This window comes from Chlorocebus sabaeus, chromosome X (assembly GCF_047675955.1).
Source record: "Chlorocebus sabaeus isolate Y175 chromosome X, mChlSab1.0.hap1, whole genome shotgun sequence".
NCBI lineage: Eukaryota > Metazoa > Chordata > Mammalia > Primates > Cercopithecidae > Chlorocebus > Chlorocebus sabaeus.
The window spans coordinates 28,645,235-28,662,584 of NC_132933.1; the positions used below are offsets into that span (position 1 = coordinate 28,645,235).

A 17,350-nucleotide genomic window follows, 5' to 3' on the forward strand; every position below is an offset into this window, starting at 1 on the left:
GAACACTATTTTGTCATAAAGTTGGGTCTAGAGCCTCCTTTTAGACCCCTTATATACAGATATTTCTAATACAGTCTGCTGCCTTTGGCATAGTTATCATTTGCCCACCACAGCAAAAAATTTAGTACAAGTCCCGACAATCATTATTAACCGCTGTATCCACCTCTGCAATTAAGTCACTAAAGGGTCTGTATCTTTGTTGAATATGTTATGTTAATTTGATTAGCTCCTTTTCAGTCTAATCTTTAGCATAATTGAAAATGAGTCTCCAGTAGTAAGCAGTAGAAATGCTACTGCTTCCAGTTGTTATACATGAAACTTGAGGAGGTTACTGATACAGTGCTGATTTCACTAAGCTAATGCTGAAGATGAATGGCAGTAGAAAGCTAAGATTAATACTTGCTATTTGGAAACTCTAGAATAAAGTTATATCTTCGGTTGTATAATGCCATATTTAAAGCCTATTACTTTTCAAGATACTGTATTAGATTTGATACTACATTTTGGATAAGTACTTTAATGCTAAAATTACTATAAAATTTACAAAACCCCAGTGGATTTCATTGTAGAAAAATGAATTGAATATGATTGTTTATTTGTGGAAATAAGCAGCTATTGTTCTTCTCTAAAGAGTAAAAAAGCTTTTATACATCGAGTTACCTTCAATTTCCTTTAAGATTGTTTCCTATATGAAGTGTTTAGGTGATCTACATAATCCACCACAAAGGATATTGAGAAGTAATAAGAAAAAGATAATTTGAAATTACTTTAGAAGGTGCTGGAATTTCAAAAGAAAGGGTGTGTTGGAGATAGTTATTACTGCAACTCAGAATTGTATATTATTTGCAAATTACTAAGGGATAAAAATAGCTAGATATTTACACAGTTACAAAAAAGTTCTGCTTCAATGAATTTGAGATATAAACCAGAGTTCCTGGGCCCTCATTTTGGGAGGCACTAAGCTGTTGCCATTTATCTAATGGGATCATGTGAAATACTCAATAAATCTTCAAAACCATTATATATATAGTGTCAGTCCCTGAGAATTGTGTTCAGATGTGTGTGTGTGGTATCTATGGAGTAGATTTGGAGTCAAGATTTCCTAAGCAGCAATGGTAAATACTAAATGAGAGTAAGCTTCCTAAATAATTTGTGTTAGAGTTTCTTTATGGAGTTCAGTGACCCCACCAACTTTTCCATTCACTAATTCTTCACCCTCTCCACTTGTCTCATGTGATCCAACATTGGTGTCCATAAAAAGTTTTGAGGCTTTAACAAAAAATGAGAAAAATAAAGACACATCCATTCAGAAAAATCAAGAATCTACAAAAAGAGATGTGATATCATTGCTATTTAATTGTAGAATTAAGCAACTTCCATTTTTCTCTTTTAAAGTGTCCTAAAGAGCCTGCCAAAGCACCTTGAGGATATGGACTGCAGGTGTTTTTGTGATTGAGTCAAATTAGTTTTGAAGGAATATTTTTGCAGGATGGACCTTTTATTCTTCCACTGTAAGATTTTTAAAATGTTAATAGAACAAGTAGATTAAACAAATACATGTAAACTAATGCCATTGTTATGGTTTGAATGTGTCCCCCAAAGTTTATGTGTTGAAAACTTAATGTCCAATGTAACAGTGTTGAGAAGTGGGAACTTTAACAGGTGAGTAGGAAATGAGGGCTCTGCTACCATGAATGGATTCATGACATTATGATGAGCGTGGGTTCATTATCAAGAGAGTGGGTCTGTTGTAAAAGCAACTTTGATGCCTTCTTGCTGTCTTATGCTTTCTTGCTTTTTGTTATTATCATTATTATTATTATTATTATTATACTTTAAGTTCTGGGATACATGTGCAGAATGTACAGGTTTGTTACATAGGTATACATGTGCCATGGTGGTTTGCTGCACCCATCAACTCGTCATCTACATCAGGTATTTCCCCCCCTTGTCTCCCACCCCCGCCGACAGGCACTGGTGTGTGATGTTCTCCTCCCTGTGTCCATGTGTTCTCATTGTTCAATTCTCACTTATGAGTGAGAACATGCGGTGTTTGGTTATCTGTTCCTGTGTTAGTTTGCTGAGAATGATGGTTTCCAGCCTCATCCATGTCCCTGCAAAGGACATGAACTCATCCTTTTGTGTGATAAACAACTTCAGCAAAGTTTCAGGATACAGAATCAATGTGCAAAAATCACAGGCATTCCTATATGCCAATAATAGACAGTGAGACAAATCATGAGTGAACTCCCATTCATGATTGCTACAAAGAGAATAAAACACCTAGGAATACAACTTATAAGGGATGTGAAGGACCTCTTCTAGGAGAACTACAAACCACTGCAAGGAAGTAAGAGAGGACACAAACAAATGGAAAAACATTCCATACTCATGGATAGGAAGAATCAATATTGTGAAAATGGCCATACTGCCCAAAGTAATTTAGAGATTCAATTCTATCCCCATCAAGCTACTATTGACTTTCTTCACAGAATTAGAAAAAACTACTTTAAATTTCTTTTGAAACCAAAAAATAGCCCGTATAGCCAAGACAATCCTAAGCAAAAAGAATAAAGCTGGAGGCATCATGCTACCTGACTTCAAACTATACTACAAGGCTACAGTAACCAAAACAGCATGCTACTGGTACCAAAACAAATATATAGACCAATGGAACAGAACAGAGGCCTCAAAAATAATGCCACACATCTACAACCGTCTTATCTTTGACAAACCTGACAAAAACAAGCAGTGGGGAAAGGATTCCCTATTTAATAAATGGTGTTGGGAAAACTGGCTAGCCATAGGCAGAAAACTGAAACTGGACCCCTTCCTTACACCTTATACAAAAATTAACTCAAGATGGCTTTCTTGCTTTCCTACTTCTATCATGAATTGACACAGCAAGAAAGCCCTAACTAGTTGTATCACCTTGACTTGACTTTCCAATGTCCAGAACTGTAAGAAATAAATTTCTTTTCTTTATAAATTAGCCCGTCTCAGGTATTCTGTTGTATCAACACAAAACAAACTAAGATAGCGCTAAACAATTTCAGTTCAACTCTTGAGTGTTATCTCTTTGACATAATAGAATATCTATGTACCACGCAAGCAGTCTACTTTGAAAGCCATCATTTTCTGGAGAAGAAGTTCCATATTCAGTACATAAAATTCTCAGCCTATCTCCTAAAAAGCAGTGATTTATTTCTCTTTTAATTTACTAAAATGTTGTGGCTGTATCCATGTGAAACCAAAATATCTGACCAATTCCATGACAAAATCAGACTAGTCCTTTAAGCTTTATATGCCTATGTAAGCTGTCATCACACAAACTGATGTGTTCTTTTTCAGTGTTAGAATTCAATCAAACTATAATTCATTTTCTGACTAACCAAATGAAGTCAATCAAGCAGCCACTGAATAATTAGATTAAAATTGTTTTTGGAAAAACTCTTGGTTTTATAAAGTTTTGTCATATTTTTCTAAAGCAACTTGTTTATGTCCAGTTGGTGACCATGTTTTCCTTTTAGAGTAACATTCATCAACAAAAACAACAAAAAGAACAAAAATGAAAATGGCCAACAGATTGTGAAAGATAGTTTCAACAAATACTACGGATAAAAAGTTAATATATTTGTTTTATGGCATCAATATGATTTAATTTTTTTTTCAAGATGGAGTCTTGCTCTGTCACCTAGGCTGGAGTGCAGTGGCATGATCTCATCTCACTGCAACCTATGCCTCCTGGGTTCAAGCAATTCTCCTGCCTCAGCATCCCGAGTAGCTGGGATTACAGGAGCCCGCCAAGACACCTGGCTAATTTTTGTGTTTTTAGTACAGATGGGGTTTCACCATGTTGGCCAGGCTGTTCTCGTACTCCTGACCTCGTGATCCGCCCGCCTAGGCCTTTCAAAGTGCTAGGATTAGAGGTGTGAGCCACCACACTCAGCCCGATTCAATTTTTTTTAAACTCAGGTTCTCAATAGGTAAATGTGAAAAAGCCCCATAAATAGACAGTTAATAAGAAAGGAAATATAACTAGCAAACACATACAGAGAAAGTATTCAGCCTCAGTAATAAGGAAATTCAAACTAAAAGAAAGCACCATTAATTTACTTATTTTAAATAGACATTAAAAAATAATACCCAAAGTTGACAAGGGTACAATGAAAGAAGAGAGTGTTCCCACACATTGCTAATGACAGTGTAAATCATTACAATCCCCTAAAGCCACAAAAATGTTCAAGCCTTTTGGCTCATTAATTCAACTTCTTGGAATTTACCCTGAGGAAATAATAATTAAAAAAATTGAAGATGTTCATGGTATCTTTATATGGCTTCAGTTATAATACTTGTAAATGGTGAGGGAGGAGTGTATATATCCAACAATTGGGGAGCGCATATGTAAATTATTGTGCCTTCAATCTACCCAGCCACTAAAAATGAGTGTTATAGATACTGCGTAGAAACATGCAAAAAATCATGAAGAGTGAGGGAAGCAACATGAAGAAATTTGTGTGCATATTATGACTGGAGGGAAATGGACCAGAATGACAGCAGTCACTCTTACAGGCTGGTAGGATTATGGGGGAGATTAGGTGATTATGTACTTTTACAGCTTTTATTTTCTCACACCCACAGCAGTTCACTTCTCAAGTGCTTCCTTAGAAAAACAAAGAAAGGTAAGAGGAGAATCAGTCAGAATTTCACCTTTCTTTTAAGAGCTTCTTAAATCCAGTGTTTTCTGAATCAGTCAATCTGCATTAATGTAATAGGTCCTTATTGAGGAAAAATTATTGTAATAATTCCAAAGAGTACTATCCTCCTTTGCTAGCTATTCCCCAGGCACTGTGTGGCCTCATTTCCTCTATCCGTTGTGCTAAGAAGGCCTGGTATCCTTAGGCAATGTTCTATGTACTCTTTAATTTATTTTTCTGAGGTGGAGTGAGACTATTTGGTGGAAGTTCCAAACTATAAGCAGCTGCTGTGAGTAGGACCAGACTGTATTTTCTGAGGGTAAACCAGGAACAGGTTCCCATTTTGAGAGGGCAATGTATTGATTAAGAATGAGAAATGGAAAGAACATAAAAGGATAGTGGAGGAAAGATTATCCTCAGTGCATAGATATATACTCAGGTCCACGGATTCAAAACGATATTTTAGTTCAACTCCGCTACAGTAGATTGGAGTGTGTGTGAAAAGGCTAGGGATAGGGAGAGGAGGAGAAAGGAAAAAAGGAAAGAGGAGAAGGAATGATAAATAATGTAAACGTGGCCTTTATACTCATCATTTTACATTTTGCAAATCAATCTAAACTTCCCTTCATATTTCATATACAATTGTAGAATTTTAGAGTTGGAAGAGTTCTTTGAGATAATCCAATCTCCTTATTTTACATTTAGAAAAAGAATGCCCTGAGAGAGGGGAGGTGATTTGCCTAAAGTCATTCTGCCACATGTTCTGAAGAGCGATGTAGACGAGTGGGGCCATTGGAGACAGACTGTAGGAATTGAAATCTCAGTCCTGCTATTTACTGCATGTGTGACTTTGGCAAGTAACTTAACTTCTCTGTTCCTTGGTTTTCTTTATCTGCAAAATGGGGATTAAAAATCTACTCATCTGACAAAGGGCTAATATCCAGAACCTACAAAGAACTCAAACAAATTTACAAGAAAAAAACAAACAACCCCATCCAAAAGTGGGCAAAGGATATGAACAGACATTTCTCAAAAGAAGACATTCATACAGCCAACAGACACATGAAAAAATGCTCATCATCACTGGCCGTCAGAGAAATGCAAATCAAAACCACAATGAGATACCATCTCACACCAGTTAGAATGGCGATCATTCAAAAGTCAGGAAACAACAGGTGCTGGAGAGGATGTGGAGAAATAGGAACACTTTTACACTGTTGGTGGGATTGTAAACTAGTTCAACCATTATGGAAAACAGTATGGCGATTCCTCAAGGATCTAGAACTAGATGTACCATATGACCCAGCCATCCCATTACTGGGTATATACCCAAAGGATTATAAATTATGCTGCTATAAAGACACATGCACACGTATGTTTATTGCAGCACTATTCACAATAGCAAAGACTTGGAATCAACCCAAATGTCCATCAGTGACAGATTGGATTAAGAAAATGTGGCACATATACACCATGGAATACTATGCAGCCATAAAAAAGGATGAGTTTGTGTCCTATGTAGGGACATGGATGCAGCTGGAAACCATCATTCTTAGCAAACTATCACAAGAACAGAAAACCAAACACCGCATGTTCTCACTCATAGGCGGGAACTGAACAATGAGATCACTTGGACTCGGGAAGGGGAACATCACACACCGGGGCCTATCATGGGGAGGGGGGAGGGGGGAGGGATTGCATTGGGAGTTATACCTGATGTAAATGACGAGTTGATGGGTGCAGCACACCAACATGGCACAAGTATACATATGTAGCAAACCTGCACGTTGTGCACATGTACCCTACAACTTGAAGTTTAATAATAATAAATAAATTTAAAAAAAAAAACAAAAAAAAAACAAAACAAAAAAAACAGTACCTACCTCACAGGGTGCTATAAGAATTAAACGAGTTAATGTAATAAAAGCACTAATATGGCACCTGGTACCTGATAACTGCTTTATGAATTAACTGCTGCAGCTGCTGCTGCTGTTACTTTTATTGTGATAATTCTGTCACTTGAAGGTGAATTATTTCCACATACTAAGTTGTCTCTCCCTAACCTTACAGTGACTAAATAAATGAACATAAGTCTCCATGGCTCTCTTCTAAAGTCACTTAGAGTTTGTCTTGTTAGCAAGTAGAGAGTTTAAAGTACAAGAGCAAGCCACAGGTGGTGACATTGGAATTCATACTTTGTGAACTATCTGAAGGCATCTTCTGCAGTAGAAACAATAATTGACTTCTTTGTTTTGCACTCTGTTCCATAGCAGCATGTGTTTTCCATACACATTTGCTTTGTCTTAGAGTTTATCATTATCAAAATAATACATAAATGATATTATTTGGGTGTGAATAACGTTATATGTATATTTGATTTTTCTGTAAGTTGAGTTTCATCATCATGTCTAAATAACATTTACTTGACAGTGGACCCCCAGGATGCCATGATGGGCACTGAATGAAAAAGTCAATTAAGCAAATATGAACCTATACTTTACCATAGAGTATTTCGAACAACATTCTTTTAGAATTATTATGCTTTCAACCTTTGGTGGATTTAAAATTTTAATCTTTTTCTTAATGTTTTCTACTTTTTTATTTTGAAAAAAATGAGTTATTTATTGGTGAATTCAAACTCTGTTTCTCAAGCCTTTGACAAATATGACAGTTACTATTTCACAACTCTAGGCACACAGAATTGTGTGCACCTCCATATCACATGCTTAGAGAGACCTGGAAAGTTTTCCTTGTCACCTGGGTCCACTGACACAACTTTTAGGACAAAAAGTTATCGTTGAGTGTCAAGAAGCGGGAAAGGATTATTTTCTCTTGGTTTATACCACTTTTGTGGTTTGAAGGAAGATTGCTTCCAAGGACACTTAATAACCTTGAATAGATATGACATTCCTAGCTGATTCATGGCTATGAATAGCTATGATTAGATATTTGAAAGAGTTTCCAAATGGCTATAGGAAAGTCTCTCTCTCTCTCTCTCTCTCTCTCTCTCTCTCTCTCTCTCTCTCGTTGCAAATAAACCTATGGAGGGAAAAGAGAATGTCTCAGTTTCCATGCATAAAAATAAGGGTTATTTTAACGTGATAAATCATATTTGCCAAAACACAACATTCAGCATTCAAAGTGAGACATTTTTCATTTTTAAATTTAAATTGTTAGGTTTGAGTGGCATTAAGATTAGTGGAGATTCATAATCAACTGAAGCTTAAGTTGAAATGAAGTTAAGTTAATGAAGCTTAAGTTGAATTGGTTGAAATGAAGTTTGGTGAATTATTTTTATCTTTTAATTTTATTTTTGTATTTTAATTAATAGATTTAATTTTTTGGTGTTGTTTTACATTAACAGAAAAACTGAGCAAGTTTTTCAACGTTTCTGTATATATATTTTATCCCACTCAGCAACCATTTTTATTTACCTAAACTCTACTTTGAGTATTTAGTATTCTTGAGCAGCTTAGAAATTTGAGACACTCTTTGTATATTTTTAATAATGCAACTACCCTTGTCAAATTTATTTTCTCCTGTTTCCAGTATCTAGTCCACTAATACATTCCTTTTATAGTTCAACTCTCACAGCCACTGAAGAACTTTACATTGACCCTAGTGGCAGTGTGCAGAATGGGTTGGAGCAGGAAGGGTATGGGGGAAGGAATGTCTATAGTTCAGGCAGAACTGATGAGGGACTTAGCTAAAGCAGTGGCAACTGGGATGGAAAGGAAGAGAGAGACTGTAGATTGCAATGCAACCTAGCAATGAGGTAGATGCTTTTGTGGATGGAGGAGTGGTAAGTTCTAGGTTTCTGACTTGAACTACTAATGTGGCTATTAACAGAGATGGGGAAGTTTAAGAAGATGAACACGTTTTGGGAGGGAGGAAATACTGACTTGCCATAACTAAGGGACCTCTGAGTAAAGCTGCCCACTTTACAGTTGAAATAGGTGTACATAGCTTGAGAAAGCTCTCGGGGCTAGATTAAAGCTGTGTGAATCATCAGTGTTCCATGCAAAGAAGAGACATGGCTGGATATGGGATGGACCGGGGAAGCTGTGGCATTTGTAGAAAGGAAAGACCCGTTTAGACGTTAGGTGAATTTTATAGATGACTCCTTTTCTGGGTGAAAGCCTAATCCCTGCCTGCAAAACTACATCTCTGGAAGCCTGCTATTGGTATGGTTCTCAATTTGCACTGTTTGTAGCAAAGTCAGACAACTGTTCACCTTTCTTCTTAGGTTTCCATAGCATCTCCTGAAGATCATGTTATGGAAACCTAAGAAGAAATAGATTAAAACTAGCGTTATAGATGCTCAATGGAATTTCAGTGGTTGTGGTGACAACTAGCTGAATCAAGTGCAATCCTTTTCCAATATTTTCATCTTTAGTGCTCATACATTACTGTTTTTGTCTTTTGCGTGTAAGAGCCACTTCATTCTGCTTTGTAGTAGAGTTGTTCACTTATTGTATATATTAAGCTGTGAGTTTCTCAGGGGCAGAGACTATGGCTTATACATTTTCACATTCTCTCCAGCCCCTCTTGAGAGTTTTCAACAATTGTTTATTTATTCATTCAACATGTATTGACCAAGTATCTACTACATGCAAGGCATTATGCTTTTTCTGAATGATATAGCAATGAATAGAAGAGATAAAAATCCCTCCCTTCATGGAGCTTATGTTTTAGTGGGCAGAGACAGATGGTAGATGATAAACAAATAAGTAAAATACATAAGGTGTAATTTGGTAATAAGTTCTTTGAAAGACAAGCAGAAAGATGAGATGTACCATTTTTTGGTATTTTTTGATGGGAGGTTGCAAAGGCTGTGAAGCACAAATATGCCTGGTGTTTCCACAAACAGCAACAGGGTTAGTGCAGCTAGGATACATGAGCAAAGGTAGAATAGGGTACATGCTTCTGAGCAAAGGTGAGACGTGATACGACTTAAATTTTAAAGTTTTATTCTGGCTGCAGTGTGGAGGGCAGTAGTGTAAGAAGGAAACCAATTAGGAAACAATTGCAATAATCCAGGAAGGATATGATGGCTTGAACTGATGTGGTAGTGGGAAATTGAACAGATCTGGTTGGATTCTGGATACATATCAAAGGCAAGACCAAGGGTTTACTGACGGATTGATTGCGTGTGGGTTGTGAAAGACGGGAGTCAAAAATGACTTCAAGTATTTTGGCCTGAGCAAACAGAAGAGCATTGTGGCCATCTATTAATATCAATACAAAGAAGACAATGGAAGGATTGGGTTTGGGAAGGGGTAGGAATTAAGAACTCACTTTTGAACATACTATGTTTGACGTATCTTTTAGACAATCAAGTACAGATATTGAGTAGACAGTTGGATATTCAAAGTTGTGGCTCAGGGTCAAGACCCATGCTGAAGCTATAAACTGAGAAGTTATGGGTATGTAGACAGTATATGAAGCCAGTATACTGGCATGAGATTAGATTGTTGTTGAATCATTGGTATATATGTGTGTGTGTGTGTGTGTGTGTGTGTGTGTACATATATATATATATTCATATCCGCTGCTTTATCTTTAAGCATGCTCATCTCTCATATTAGTTCAAACACAAACTAGGTGTCTCTATAGACAGTTTGTAGATTCAGGAGTTAAATAGTTTCTACTACATGTGTGCCTAGAGTAATGCTTAGCGGTGTGGGGGATATAACGAGACGTTAAGACTCACATCCTGCCTTCAAGATCTTAACATTTGATTAGAAAAAGAAGACCTTTACTTGTGAAACTTTGTTCATACTACAAAACAATATGAACCATTTAAAACATATATCAGTCAAATGTATAAGCCTTTTTTAAAGAAAATCAGCCTACATCATGCTTTGAAAAGTTAAAAGTCTTTTTTGAATGATTTCTGTGTTCTATGTGCTTGCCATAAATGCAATAGGAATTCCAAAATATGAGATAGTGTATATGATAGAGGAGCCACCATTTGGGTGTCTATAGATTTCTTTGAAAACACATATGATGAAGAGCTGAAGAAAAATAAAGGAGTCAATTTCACTGCAAAATAAAATCATAACGTTAATTGGTTTCTAACTAAATTTTTAAACATTGTATGAAAAGACCAAGTTGCAAAGGTGCAGCAGTGGACTGAAATGGTGATGATAAAATAATGTAAACAATGAAAATAAGAACATTTTTATAGGGCTTGTAACTTTACAGAGGACTTTGACATCTCAGATGACACTTGATCTTCTCAAATCTCTCCATGCTAAGTAGAGCAGTTAATGCTTCTACTGGCCCTAAGACCTTTAGTGGCTCCTAGCTCAGCATTCTATGGGGAAACGGGGTTCTTTCGGTGATTTATCATGAAGTTTAAAATTGCTATTTCCAAAACCAATTTAGATCCTGCTGTTCCTGTACCAGTATACTCACCAGAAGTGTTGTTTACATCCTCTCAGTACTATGAAGAACAAAAATTTACCACTACCTAACTCATTAAAAATGCTCTGCAGGCCTGAGGCTCAAAAGCCACAATATGAGCACAAAGAGTTCAGTCCCCCTCAAGGACACTTTATTTCATGAGCTCTCTCACTCAGAATCGTTCCCTTCCTCAGAGCCCCTGTCTTTTTTTTTTTTTTTTTTTTTTTTTTTTTTTTTTTTAATTTATTTATTATTATTAAACTTCAAGTTGTAGGGTACATGTGCACAACGTGCAGGTTTGCTACATATGTATACTTGTGCCATGTTGGTGTGCTGCACCCATCAACTCGTCATTTACATCAGGTATAACTCCCAATGCAATCCCTCCTCCCTCCCCCCTCCCCATGATAGGCCCCGGTGTGTGATGTTCCCCTTCCCGAGTCCAAGTGATCTCATTGTTCAGTTCCCACCTACGAGTGAGAACATGCGGTGTTTGGTTTTCTGTTCTTGTGATAGTTTGCTAAGAATGATGGTTTCCAGCTGCATCCATGTCCCTACAAAGGACACAAACTCATCCTTTTTTATGGCTGCATAGTATTCCATGGTGTATATGTGCCACATTTTCTTCATCCAATCTGTCACTGATGGACATTGGGGTTGATTCCAAGTCTTTGCTATTGTGAATAGTGCTGCAATAAACATACGTGTGCATGTGTCCTTATAGCAGCATAATTTATAATCCTCTGGGTATATACCCAGTAATGGGATGGCTGGGTCATATGGTACATCTAGTTCTAGATCCTTGAGGAATCGCCATACTGTTTTCCATAATGGTTGAACTAGTTTACAATCCCACCAACAGTGTAAAAGTGTTCCTATTTCTCCACATCCTCTCCAGCACCTGTTGTTTCCTGACTTTTGAATGATCGCCATTCTAACTGGTGTGAGATGGTATCTCATTGTGGTTTTGATTTGCATTTCTCTGATGGCCAGTGATGATGAGCATTTTTTCATGTGTCTGTTGGCTGTATGAATGTCTTCTTTTGAGAAATGTCTGTTCATATCCTTTGCCCACTTTTGGATCTGATCTTTGACAAACCTGAGAGAAACAAGAAATGGGGAAAGGATTCCCTATTTAATAAATGGTGCTGGGAAAACTGGCTAGCCATAAGTAGAAAGCTGAAACTGGATCCTTTCCTTACTCCTTATACGAAAATTAATTCAAGATGGATTAGAGACTTAAATGTTAGACCTAATACCATAAAAATCCTAGAGGAAAACCTAGGTAGTACCATTCAGGACATAGGCATGGGCAAAGACTTCATGTCTAAAACACCAAAAGCAACGGCAACAAAAGCCAAAATTGACAAATGGGATCTCATCAAACTAAAGAGCTTCTGCACAGCAAAAGAAACTACCATCAGAGTGAGCAGGCAACCTACAGAATGGGAGAAAATTTTTGCAATCTACTCATCTGACAAAGGGTTAATATCCAGAACCTACAAAGAAATCAAACAAATTTACAAGAGCCCCTGTCTTAAATGTAATATTAAACCAGAGGCAAGAATGTGTTCTTTCTGAATGTAGTTCTCTTACCAGTTTTCACTTCAAATGTGGGATGTGCTGGGTTAATCTTTGTATTCCTCACCACTTTCAAATCCGATAACATTTTTTAATCTAACCACTGATTTTAACATTAAAAACAGACACACCACAGAACAACGTTGTCCTCTATTTGAATTCCAATACAAATATTTTTGAAGGCTGTCTCTCTTTTACCTTGAGTATTTTCTGATGCTGCAACCTCCAGCTTAATCCTTGATGCTTGACAATGTGTGCATGTAAGACGGAGTGTTATTATTGCCTGCGGCTAGCTTCATGTCATCTAGTTTGTCTTTTACTTCTCTCCTTTGATAGTATTATCAGGACCAATTGTGAATCTGCCAGACGCATTTCCTCACAAAAAGATAAATCTAAGAAGGCTTGTGTTTTTCCCTTTCTCTTCCAGGACTGCTTGCATTAAAGGACTTCCTCATCCTTTTTTCATGAAACTGAGCTTGCTTAATCAGAGATGGAGCAAACTGACTGCAAACCCTACCAGCCTCTATCAAAAGTCAAGCATGAAATGGATCTAGCTTACACCAGTTCTTCTGATGAGAGTGAAGATGGAAGAAAACCAAGACAGTCATACAACTCCAGGGAAACCCTGCACGAGTATAACCAGGAGCTGAGGATGAATTACAATAGCCAGAGTAGAAAGAAGAAAGAAGTAGAAAAATCTACTCAAGGTATGTTTTTGTTGAATCTTTATAACTAATATGATTTCTCATTAGAGAATGCTTGTGTGCATAAACTTTTGTTTCAAAAATAAATTTGCTAATGTTAACTAGTTAATAATTCGCACAGCTTATATATGCTCGGAGAATCTATTTCATATGCCAACCCAACTGAGGTTGTAGGTTACATGTGCTTTTTACGGATTATGCATGAATTTGGATGCTGCAGTCCTCTTATCAGAACATTCAAAATTTGTCTAATCCTACAAATAGCCATTTATACACTGAAGGATAAATAATTTATAGTAAGAAGAAAAGTAAACAGCTAAGTGCTTTTCAAGCCATTGCTTATATGGGACAAAAGTCTCAAATAAATATTTGGCTGCTGACAAAGCTAGCAGGTTAGTGGAGACCACCAAACAGGGTTCCAAAAAGTCTATTACCAGAATGTAGAAACATTGCACAGCCAAGACTGAAAGGAAAGTAAGAAATTTTTAGAACCCTTCCTACAATAGCCATATTTTGGAGCATATTCTTTGGGCAGCCTTAGTTTCTCAGTTATGGATTGACAAGACAGTTTCTAACAAAAAAACTAGTAGAAATATGATTTTCTGTTCCAACTGATAGGTAAACTGTGTTAGACACTATTTTAATGACGCAGAAGATACTGACGTTGGCACAAGGTTTTTTGGTTTTTTGTTTTGTTTTGTTTTGTCTTGTTTTGAGACAGAGTCTCACTCCATTGCCCAGTCTGGAGTGCAATGGTGCAAACTCGGCTTACTGTAACTTCCACCTCCCGAGTTCAAGCGATTCTCCTGCCTCAGCCACCTGAGTAGCTGGGATTACAGGTGCGCCCCACCACGCTCAGCTACATTTTGTATTTTTAATAGAGATAGAGTTTCACCATGTTGGTCAGGCTGGTCTCAAACTCCTGACCTCGTGATCCACCCGCCTCAGCCTCCGAATGTGCTGGGATTATAGGCATGAGCCACCGCGCCCGGATGACACAAGTTATCTTTTTTTATGAATGAGTTAATGCTGAGAAAAAAAGCAATAGACTTAATTTTCTAGGTCCTCCAAGTATGGACTTGACTAACAACATCAGCAAAACTTGAGAATTTTTTTAGAATGTAAATTCTCCAGCCCCACTCTAGACATATTGAGTCAGAAACCCTGGGGGTGGGACCCATTTGTGGTTTAATAAACCCCCAGGGGATTCTGATTCCTGCTCAAGATTGAAGATTACTACTTGAACCCCGAAATATTTTACTCAGATGGCTTCAATGATCACATCTATTTGAGTGACCTTCACATATTTATCTTCAGATCTAACCTCCTTCCTAAACTCTAGTCCTAAATTTTCAGTTAACCTCCCCGGCATTTCCAAACGAATAATACACTGACACCTCTAAACCAATCTTTCTAAAGTAGAAGCAATCATCTTAACATTCCTAATCCCACTCATCTTCCTTGTATCACCTACATCTGTTAATGATGCTCCCATTCACCCAGTCAACCACACATACTTACTGTATCTAATCAGTTTCTTCATCCAGCAGAGTTAATCTCTATATGTCTCAAATCCGTTTTCTCTTCTCCATTCTCATGATCATTACTCTCATTATATCTAACCTAGATTGTTATTTCTTTCTTAACTGGTCTACCAGGATCTCACCCCATCCCTTTTCAATCCCGTTGCTGTGTTGTTACATCTTTCTTGGTATACAATTCCCTGCTATCTCTCTTTATGCGTATTCAACCGTCTTTCAAGGCCTAGCTTACAAGCATCCTTTCCCACTAAATCATTGCCTCACCATCACCCCCAACATCATCACTGTTTCACTGTGTAGGTGATCTTCCTCTGTGAACTTTGAGAATACATTCTTTTTACCTTTTTTTTTTTTTTTTTTTTTCTTCGACAGAGTCTCACTCTGTTGCCCAGGCTGGAATGCAGTGGCATGATCTTGGCTCACTGCAACCTCTGCCTCCTAGGCTCAAGTGATTCTCATGCCTCAGCCTCCTGAGTAGCTGGGATTTCAGGTACACACCACCATGCCTGGCTAATGTTTTTGTATTTTTAGTAGAGATGGGATTTCACCATATTGGCCAGGCTGTTCTCAAACTTCTGGCCTCATGTGATCTGCCCACCTCGGCCTCCCAAAGTGCTGGGATTACAGGCGTAAGCCACCACGCCCAGCCTCTTTTTAACCTCTTCTTATGGTTGTATATATTTCCCTAGACTGTATACTCAGTGAAGATGGGGATCAAGACATCTCTATTTTCCATAAAACTTTGCATATAATATATGCTTTATAATTGTTTCATTTAAGGAATTAGCTGCTATCAACTGAAATGTAAGTGCTTATCATGCATTGAAAACTACTCTTTAAATATTGCCATGTCAAATGCAATTATCACAAATGAAAATTACAGTACTCTCATTAGTATTGGAATCTTACATTGTAAAAACAACCTTAAATTGAGCCAAAATTTAAGATATTCATTCTAACACTTAAATATACATTAAATATTTGTGATGTTAACTATATTACTCATTTTCATCCCTTAACATAATTGCTAAAAGTTTTACATCTTTCTTTTCAAGGAATTCATTTTAATATTTCCTATTTTTTTCAGTTAATAGCATGTAAATTTGTTCTAAAATAATTTTCTTCTTCTGCCTGACAATTGGGAAATGATTTCCTATGGAAATGTTTTTGGCTTTAGGAAATGCCTAATTCTCATTAAAATACTTATCTGTAAGTTTATCTTTACAGAAGATGACTTTGCAATTGTGATTTATGGGTTGTGTGTTTAGGATGTAGAGTGGTTGACCTAATATATTGTGGGTAGAAATAAGAATGCATTCTGGTGACAGTTCTAAAAACATAAGCAATTTTACGCTGAGTCAGTATAAAGAGTTGGCCAGCCTCAGATTTTGTCTCTGTGCAGTTTCATCAAAAGGAATTTGGGGTGAGGGGAGTTTGTCTCCATGATGTCATTCTAACTTCCTTTCAATGGATTATTTTTATTCAATAAGCTTTTATTTACCAATTAATATGTGTCAGACCTTGAAGCCAATGCTGAGGATGGAGATGACTGCTTGCAGGAAACTTATAATGCAGTGGAGAAAATAGACACTCAAAACACGTTATTGCAATTAAATGTATGAAGTGCTTTTACAGATAAGAAAAAAAAGGTGCTGTGGAAGTACACAGAATGAAACAATTAACTTCTTTAGAGGAATCAGAGTACATAGAAAGGTGATATTTGATTGATCTAACTTAAAATTTGAATAAAAGTTTACCAGAAGGACATTCCTAGAAAGCAGATAAGCAAGTGCAAAGTATAAAGCTCTGAAGAAGGCCTGTAATGGTGAAACATACAATATGACTAGAGCAAGGTATGTTGGAGCCAGATTGTGAAATCTCACATGCCCAATTTAGGAGTTTTTTAAAATTTCCTTTAAGCATTGAAAAAGAAAGCTTTCAATTAGTGGAGAATTTCATGATGAATTGTAATTTTTAGGATAAGAAGTGTATACAGGCGAATTGTAGAAGTGTAGGCAGCAGTGTAGAAGATTGATTGCAACTGGATATAATGGGATGCAGGAGAAAAATCTATGAGGCCACTGAATTAGGCCAGAGCTAAGAATCATGTTAGAGGTCCAAACAATGTCTGTGGAGATGAAGAGACACACTCAAGAGATATAAGTGTGTTCAAATTGATAGAACCTCATAATTGATTACTGGTTGAAGTTGAAAGAAATAATAGAGTCAAGGATGACTCTAAAGTTTTAAGTTTGGGAAACTGAGAAAATAGTAATTAATTTACCAAGAGAAGGAACACAGCAGGAGGAGCAGGTTTGGAAGGGAAGAAGATGAGTTTCTTTTTAGACATGTTAAGTTTCAGATGCTGGTATGACATCCAGGTAGCTTTTCCCATCAGCGAATGGAAATGTGTGTCTAG

The 17,350-nt window shown here is 37.0% G+C and overlaps 1 protein-coding gene across 1 annotated transcript in view; it reads left to right on the plus strand.

Annotated features, from left to right (window-relative positions):
• Positions 1 to 17,350, plus strand: part of LOC140710693 (teneurin-1-like) — a 337,413-nt gene that overhangs the window by 251,316 nt on the left and 68,747 nt on the right. The window contains exon 3 of the mRNA XM_073013097.1: positions 13,114 to 13,393. Within this exon, the coding sequence (XP_072869198.1) occupies positions 13,177 to 13,393 (217 nt within the window). The 5' untranslated portion in view covers positions 13,114 to 13,176. The remainder of the gene's footprint in view (positions 1 to 13,113; positions 13,394 to 17,350) is intronic.